Source organism: Eriocheir sinensis, chromosome 14, assembly GCF_024679095.1.
Source record: "Eriocheir sinensis breed Jianghai 21 chromosome 14, ASM2467909v1, whole genome shotgun sequence".
NCBI classification, from domain to species: domain Eukaryota; kingdom Metazoa; phylum Arthropoda; class Malacostraca; order Decapoda; family Varunidae; genus Eriocheir; species Eriocheir sinensis.
The window spans coordinates 2120176-2129227 of record NC_066522.1 but is presented as its reverse complement, the minus strand read 5'-3'; the positions used below and the strand labels follow the sequence as shown (position 1 = coordinate 2129227).

At 43.8% G+C, this 9052-nt stretch overlaps 1 protein-coding gene across 5 annotated transcripts in view; it reads right to left on the bottom strand.

Annotated features, from left to right (window-relative positions):
• LOC126998329 (steroid hormone receptor ERR2-like) overlaps positions 1 to 9052 on the bottom strand; it is a 107116-nt gene that overhangs the window by 43125 nt on the left and 54939 nt on the right. For all 5 annotated transcript variants that reach the window (XM_050859816.1, XM_050859817.1, XM_050859819.1 and 2 more), the window contains one exon: positions 5354 to 5536. In XM_050859816.1, the coding sequence (XP_050715773.1) occupies positions 5354 to 5536 (183 nt within the window). The remainder of the gene's footprint in view (positions 1 to 5353; positions 5537 to 9052) is intronic.

Sequence of the window (9052 nt, the reverse complement as noted above, 5' to 3'; positions counted from 1 at the left end):
GAGAGAGAGAGAGAGAGAGAGAGAGAACATAAGAACATAGGAGTCTGCAAGACGCCGGTAGGCCTGTACAAGGCAGCTCCTTTGAACCTAAGCTCCCATGAATCTAACCCCACCTAATATCACAGTCCATGAATTTATCTAATCTATTTTTTAATGTGACAGTTGTATTGGCACTCACTACATGATTGCTCAGCCTGTTCCATTCATCTACTACTCTGTTAGTAAACCAATCTTTGCCTATGTGCCTCTTGAATCTGAATTTATCCGATTTAAACCCATTACTTCGTGTCCTACCCGGTTCTCTTACCAACAGAACCTTATGAATATCCCCTTTATTAAAGCCCTTCATCCATTTATAAACCTCGATCATGTCTCCACGCACCCTTTGCCGTTCTAGAGAATGCAAGTTTAACTGTTTGAGTCTTTCCTCGTATGGCAAGTTTCGTAACCCTTGATTCATCTCAGTCATCCTCCTCTGCACCGATTCTAACATTTTGATATCCATTCTATAGTAAGGTGACCAGAACTGAACCGCATAATGAAGATGAGGTCTAACTAATGCTAAATATAGTTTGAGGAAGACTTCGGCGCTTCTGTTGCTTACGCTCCTTAGAGAGAGAGAGAGAGAGAGAGAGAGAGAGAGAGACTAGGTGAGGTGCGTTGCTTTTTGTGTATCATAAGACCATCATGGACCCTGCATCTCACAGTGCCACATTCAGTACTATTAATGCCGCGGAGCTGGTATGGGAGCGTTGGCGGGGGGGGGGGGGGACACGTGCCGACCTGCTTTTTTTTTTTTTTTTTTACGTCGTTGCCTGTTGCGCCGGTAGGCATCTTCCTGGTGGGGCCTGATGGTCGGCCCAAGGCTTCTTCCAGGTGGGGCCTGATGGTCGGCCCAGCCCGTTCTGGTGCAGGCGAGTGTTTATAGTGGCGCCATCTTGCATTGGCTCATGCTGCCCCCGGAACTCGTTCTTGATTCGCTTGGACGGCTTCCTCTAGAGTCCGGGTTGATGGGTGGTCTTCAGGACAGCATGTGGGTAGTTTTAAGCCACTCGGCGGTGACTGAAAAATCCGAGTGGTAGCGTGGGTATTCGAACCCGCGTCGTCCATCACGCGGTGAATGTGGGCCCAGTACGCTACCAGTTCGGCCACCGCCTACCCTAGTGCTCCTCCCCCCGTCTCCCCTCTTCTCTATAGGCCTCTAACCCTCCCTTCTTCACCCTCTCCCCCAACACCTCAAGCATTGGTTTGAGCGATGGTGGCATCTTTGCTATCCCCTTCTCGTAGCCAAGGCCGAACATGATTATTAAGGTTGGTATTTTCAGATGCTTTCGGCTCTCACATAAACTCTTTCCAAAGGCCGTAAAGGAGATCAGTTGGATTCTTATGAGTGTTTTTTAGGTTCAGGGTACAGAAGAAGGGTCAGTCTACCACCAGGGTCATAAAACTACCAATAGAAATGCCCCAAACTCTTATGAAAGCCTTGTTAATTTTAACATATGAGCTTGGGAGCCGAAATGTTAAAAAAAAATATGACCCTTAGTAAGACCAACAATGTAACAGCTGAAGGGAGGAGGGGCTGGGAGGGGGAGGGGGAGGGAAAGAGGAAAAAGAAGGGTGTTTGGAGGGCAGGAATGGGAAGAAATAGATACCCAGGAAGCGCCGAGTGTTCCCGGTGAGCGGCAGGTGTGCTCGTCACGTGCAGGTCGATGCCCGGACCAGGACAAACAGATGCCCCGTGACGGCTGGCACTGCAGGGGCGGGGCGTGTTACCTGTGTGTGTGTGTGTGTGTGTGTGTGTGTGTGTGTGTGTGTGTGTGTGTGTGTTTTCTTGCGTGTGTACGTGTCTCAGAGAGAGAGAGAGAGAGAGAGAGAGGAGCGAAGAGTTATACATAAACAAAAGTACTGACAGGAGAGGAAGAGATACATTGGAATGCGAGCCACATAACCCCTGCGGTCTATAATAAAGAGGATAATACCGTGTGAGGGAAGCGAAATAAAGTTACTTGGTTGACAAATTACTGCCATCGTGGACAAAATGTATAACAGCTCCCAGGAGCGGTGGTCTAGTTTGTTTTCCAACGCTCTCCACGTGCTGCCCCGTGTCATTAAAGGTGAAAGTTCATTTAATTCTGTAATGGCGTTATTGGAAGATAAAAATGGCACAGTTCTTTGTTTCTATTTCATGATACATCACCAAACAAAAATTATTACTTTTATCGGAATCAGTAAATAATTTTAATAATGTTAATGACTTTAAAGTATTAAAGGTTTCAAGAGAAATGTTTAGTTTTGCCAATGTTTTCACTTTTCTTTTAAATCAAGTACTGAATTATCGTTGTAGCCCAACGTTGAGCGGCTTCTTATAGTACGCAACTTTTTCCGCATAGTCAGGGAACCAAACGTTTGCTACATATATGAAGTGAGTTTTGGTTCCATCGTAATTATACTGAATGAACTTAATGTCTGGGTTTGTAAGAACATTTATGTTTGCAAATCTATGCATTCACTTGCTGCCTTCTAGTGCCGCTAACAGAATTAAAATTATATATTCGACACAGTGCTAACACCGAGACCTTTTCACCACACCTTGCGTTCATTTTATGGCCCACATTTCATACTGAGACCTCATGTTTTCATTTCCTGCCCGAATAATCTGACACTTATTCACATAAATTGACATCTTTCACTTGTCTTGCTGTGCCCTAATTCTAGACAAATTAGTGAGGAGAATTTTTTAGTGGTGATTTTTATTGCCAAATGTCACAAAATGTCAAAATGAATTTGTTCACCCAAACACTAATGCCATTCACTGAATGCTAATATTACTCGGTTGCGGATATCTCAGCAGGGCACCACATGTGACCGATGTATACGTTATGAGGCAGACAGATGTATGTGTGTGTGTGTGTGTGTGTGTGTGTGTGTGTGTGTGTGTGTGTGTGTGTGTGTGAGAGAGAGAGAGAGAGAGAGAGACCCTGCAAACAGTTGGCAGGACCCGTCAAGGACCTGGTGTCTCTGCTCACCAGGTCACTCACCCCGCCGCACGCACCTCGTATATAGTTGTGTGTCTTCTCTGACTCAAGATTGTGTCTTTTCCTGCTTTTCCTGCACCTCGTTTATTGGCATGACTCTTTCGTTTCCCAGCTCCTTCCTCTACCCCCTCTCCTCCCCTAACCCTTCCCCATGCTTCCCCTATACCCTTTCCTCTCCCATCAAATCCCCTTCCCTACCTCCTCCCTTCCCCCATCTCGTGGATCCCTGCCAGCCGTTTCCCGCGGTTCGGAGGGTTAGTCACGCGCAAGTATTTGGATATCTTGATCATAAAGGAGTGAAGATATCGCGGCTGAGATGCGTTAAGTGGCCGGGAAACTCGTAAACACCCGCGTTACGAATGGAGTGTTTATTTTCCAGCCTCCTCGTAGATCGCTCAGGAGGCGCGGTTAATGAGTTGTCTTTGCCCCCTTCTAAGCGTTTTTTGCCCCTTTCCGCTTCCGCCTCTTATAATAGTGTTATTCTATTGTCTCTAATGGTATGAAAAGGTGCGGTGAGAAGTGAATTAGAGGTGTCTCAAATGTGTCAAGAGGTATCTGAAATGTGTCAAATATGTCCGGAAGAGTTGGAGGTGTCTGAAGTGTTCAAAGATATGTTTTGAGTTGATGTTGGTGTCTGATGCGGAGTAAAGGGTGCTGTGAGTCGTGTATGTGTGAAGTGCTCTTAATGAAGTGTCAGAGGTGTGGAAGGACAGGTTTGGGGTTGTAGAGGACGAGGAAGAGGAAGAGGTGTTAAAAAGGTGTTCATTGTGGGTTATAATGTTGATGAGGTGTTTGTAAGATGTTGAGTACATACTATTTTGTCTGTAGCATGATCCAATGACTTTTATATGTAGCTATGTAATTGAAGTATGTTTGCTTAATAATAATATTCAACCATCTATTTTATACGTCTATCTGTGTACTTATTTATCATTCGGTCTGTCTATTTATCTATATGTATGCGTCTGTCTGACTATCTATCAATCTATTTATCCATCTGTCGTGATGTCTCAAGTGTTATTAAATTAAGCTCACCAGATGACAACTTCATCATCACTATCACCACCAGCACCATCACCCCCCACTCACACACACACACACACACACACACACACACACACACATCTACGACCCCTCCCACCACCATCACCACTTTCCCATCCACCACCACCACCACCACCTGCCACCCGGGAGTCAAGATAGTACCTCCAGCAGGCCACGTGTGTGATTGAGGCACCTTGTCACTCCTCGTCCGCGGGAGTCACGTCACCACTTGGCTCACCGGAACGCCGGAGTGAGTGTGACGGATAACCCTTCACTGTCCGGGCGTGAAAAGTTGCCTCCATCACGCCCCTCACCTTCCACCCCGGCGCCATGTTTTATCACTTCTTCTTCTTCTTCTTCTTTCTGTCTATCTATCTATCTTCGTTCTTCCTTTAATCCTCTGCTTAGCGTATTTCCCATAAACACAGCAGGACAGATCACATAAGTCAACTTGATTTGTCTATTCCAAGTGTACTCTTCCCCCACGAGCATCCTCCTCGCAGTTGGCCCTCCCTCCCCCTATCTTTTTATCCTTAGTCTTATTTTCCTCTCCGTATATTATGTCACCGCTGTGGCTGGCTCGTTCTCATCAAGATACATTTACCTGTCACTTGCTGTTTGGGATATGACTCTCCGTCTATGTATAGGAACGGCGCGAGGCTTGTTATCAGGTTGCGCGGTTGGGTGTCCTTATATTGAACATGGGCAAGATCGGAGGAACCCAGAAGAATGTCAAATGCATGAACACAATCAAGAGGTGACTGGGGATCGGCAGAAATCGATTGTTTGCTGGTGGTGGAAGAGGCAGAGGAGAGCATGGTGGTGGTGGTGGTGAGGGTTGAAGAGGGAGTGGTGAGTTTGTTAATGATGATGGTTGGAGTGGAAGAGGCAGTGGAGGTGGAGTGGTGAAGATAACATTGGTGACTGGGCATCGGCAGAAATTGATTACTTTGTAGTGGTGAAAGAGGTAGAGGTGAGCATACTGTCCTTGGTTGCGGGGGCGGAAGAGGCAGTGGGGAGGATGTTGGTGGTGGTGGAGGCAGTGGGGAGAATAGTGTTGGTGGTGTTGGAAGTGGAGTGGTGGAGATAACATTGGTGAGAGTCGCTGCAGAGATGTGTGCAAGGGAATGAGAGAGGCGGTGATAGATAGAGTAGCTGTGACAGGAGAGAGAAGGGAGGAGGAGGGGAGGGGAGGGGACATATGAGAGAGAGAGAGAGAGAGAGTAAAACCATAAATAACTAGAAAACTATCACGCAAGGAAAACTGAACTTACCTCGGAGGGGATGGCGGTGGTGGTGGGGGAGTAGACAGCGGTGGTGTTGGGGGAAGAGCAGGAGAGCTGTCTGGCGCGGGGGTGGTGGGTGGTGGGGGCGGCCCCGTAGCCTCCATCCTCCTGCTTGATGTGCCCCACCCCCGGCCCACCCTCGCCAGACCCACCGCCACTCATCATGCACACCTGCCGGGGAAGGAAGGGCTGGGTCAGGGCACGGAACGATGGGGAAGAGAGCGAACGCGAACACACACACACACACACACACACACACACACACACACACACACACACACACACAAACAAACAAACAAACAAACAAAAAAAAAATAAACCCGAACAAACAAACAAACAAACACAAACATATATATAGTGCGTACATTCTGCTGTTAAGGACGTTGACCTAGAAAACTATATATATATATATATATATATATATATATATATATATATATATATATATATATATATATATATATATATATATATATATATATATAAACATTTATCATTACAATTGGGGGAATTTTTTTAACGTTAACAGATTTATATATGTATTGCATAAAATACTAATATATATATATAAATAATAATATCAGGCTTTTAATGTTAAAGGACGAGAAACAAATGTTCACAGAAAACACATTTATGACAATATACTAACAGGTTTTAACTACATTTCTTAAGACTTAGACAAAGAGAAGGAAAAACAGAGGAAGTAGAGTAAGACGTCACCTTTCGACAACATTCCGGAAAACAGTCGTGGGTGAATGAAGAAATAAAACTCACATCCACACAAACACGCACGCACGAGATCTGCTCCTAAGAACCCTCGGGTAAACATTTACTTTACGCCGCGCGAGGACTGCCTGAGAGAGCGGGACAGGTGCCTGGTGCCATTAGGGGCGCCAGTGTCTGCGGGTCGCTCCCCTGCATCTACGTGAGCAAGAATAAGGTGCCCAGAGACGCCAGCAGGCAGAATACAGGAGAGTAATACTGATCCTGCTCTCTCTCTCTCTCTCTCTCTCTCTCTCTCTCTCTCTCTCTCTCTCTCTCTCTCTCTCTCTCTCTCTCTCTCTCTCTCTCTCTTTTCCTTCGTGATATGTTATCCCCGTTTCCTTTCCTCCCTTTCCTGCCTCGCTGCTCTCGCTCTTCCTCCGTCGTAAGTTGTCGAAGATATTCGCTGAGATATAAGTATTTCGACGTTGTGTGTGTGTGTGTGTGTGTGTGTGTGTGTGTGTGTGTGTGTGTGTGTGTGTGTGTGTGTGCGCGCGGGAGTGTTTGTGTGCATGCCAGGGAAAGGGGTAAAAAGAGCTCGACTGAAAAGAAGAAAAAAATACGTGACGGTAGGGAAAGACAAATGAAATCGAGATTGAAAAAACAGGACCAAAATTATCACTGCAAAAGGAGGGCGAATATGTGTGTGTGTGTGTGTGTGTGTGTGTGTGTGTGTGTGTGTGTGTGTGTGTGTGTGTGTGTGTGTGTGTATACAAGAAGTTTTTTTTACCGTTATCATTAACGATTTATTTTCTTCTTGTGAGCCTTCTAAAACAGGCGCGAATTTTTTTTTTTTAAGAGAGAGAGAGAGAGAGAGAGAGAGAGAGAGAGAGAGAGTATTTAAACTGTTCTGAGAAAGGCACTAATATCACAGGGAGTACGGAGAAGGAGAGGCGGGATGAAAAGTGAAAATAATATAATGTCAAGAGGAGGAAGATTAGGAAACCCACTAAAAGACTGTGGGAAGAGAAAACGAGGAGGAAGAAGAGGAAAGAAGGAGAAAGAGGAAGTGGGTGAGAAGGTGGTGGTGGTGGTGGTGGTGGAAGAGGAGGAAAGAGGAAGAGAAATAGGAGGAGGTGGAGGAGGAGGAGGAGGACTGAGATAAGAATCATTCCTCTATCTGATGCCCCATCAGATAGAGGAATGATTCTTTTCTGAGCTATAATTGTATGATAATATTCTACTAGCGGTGACCTCTCTCTCTCTCTCTCTCTCTCTCTCTCTCTCTCTCTCTCTCTCTCTCTCTCTCTCTCTCTCTCTCTCTCTCTCTCTCTCTCTCTCTCTCAAATCTTCACACTCACAAACCCCAAACCACTGCACCTCACCATCCACTCTCACCCCCATATCTTCGCTACACTGCCTCCCCAACACACCAAGCCCCGTCGAGCCTCGTCACGCACCGATCCGTCTTCATTATTTATTGAGGGCCTACCTCTTTGCACTTGTCCTACCTTTCAAAACCAAGCCCGCGCAGCTGCTCACACCTGTCTACTCATTTAACGCGCCTCAACTCCCTTCACCTACTTTCATTTTTACTTTTATTTTAATTTCCACGTACCTCTCTTCCTTTAGTTTTACGTATTCACTTATCTTAGGTGGAAAGTTTTTATTTTTATCCTTTTAAATGACCGCTATTTTGATTTTCTTTATTATTTCCCTCTGCCATTTTTTTTCCTTTCCACCTCCTTAACTTACGGAAACTCATCTATTTACTTTCTGGCAGCCAGTCTCACCTTTCTCTGCACGTTGAGTTACTATTCCTCTGTTTCATTGTTGGGTCTCCACCTGCATCCCATAATTTATGTGTATGTAAGCATCACACACATACACACACACACACACACACACACACACACACACACATATATATATATATATATATATATATATATATATATATATATATATATATATATATATATCTATATATATATCTATATATATATATATATATATATATATATGTATATACACCTTTATCATCATCTGATTTTGGCATGCTATACCTTTCTGGAAAGCTCAATGTCTAAGCTACAACATATTGCATTTGCAGGTCACTAGGTCTTTTTTAAGGGTTTTAGAGCCAAAATACTAAACCGAAGCTAAATCCATATAAAGAAAAGTTAGCGATTAGCGTTTAGCGTTAGCTTCCACTAATTTCTTTATCAGTTTAGTGATTTATCGTAAGCGAAGCTAACTCTTTAGTTAGTGATTTCCAGTTAGCGAAGCTAACTTTTCGGTTAGCGGTGCCCACCACTATATATATATATATATATATATATATATATATATATATATATATATATATATATATATATATATATATATATATATATATATATATATATATATATATATATATATATATATATATATATATATATATATATATATAAATATACACAAAATCTGATTAGATATCTGAAGACACACTACACAGCACTGCTCCCCCACTCAGCTGGGGATAGTGGATCAATTTAGATACACAAATGTAAATAATACTGAAGAGTATATTAAGTGAATAAGTAAATAGCAGTGTTTATTTCTTGTCAGTGGAAAATATCGAATACTTGTTATCAAATCCCGTGTTCAAAGAGTCGGAAGTGGAAGATGCATTACCTTAACATACCAAAATGTTACCCTAATAATTGCCCAATTACCCTACTTTAATACGTAATTTACCCAAAAGTTGAAGCCATGGAATTATGGTGCCATGTGGCTCAACTGGTGCTGTGTCTGCCCACAACGGACAAGAACAAACCTGTATTAACTTTTAGTGGACTTAAAGTTAGCGGAGGAGGAACTACGTTTAGCGGAAGCTAATTGGTCCGCTATTTCCAAATTTAGCGAAAACGCTCATCAGCTAACGAAAAAGTTAGCTTCACTAATTAGCGGTTAGCGGATTAGTGGAACCGTGCCTATCAC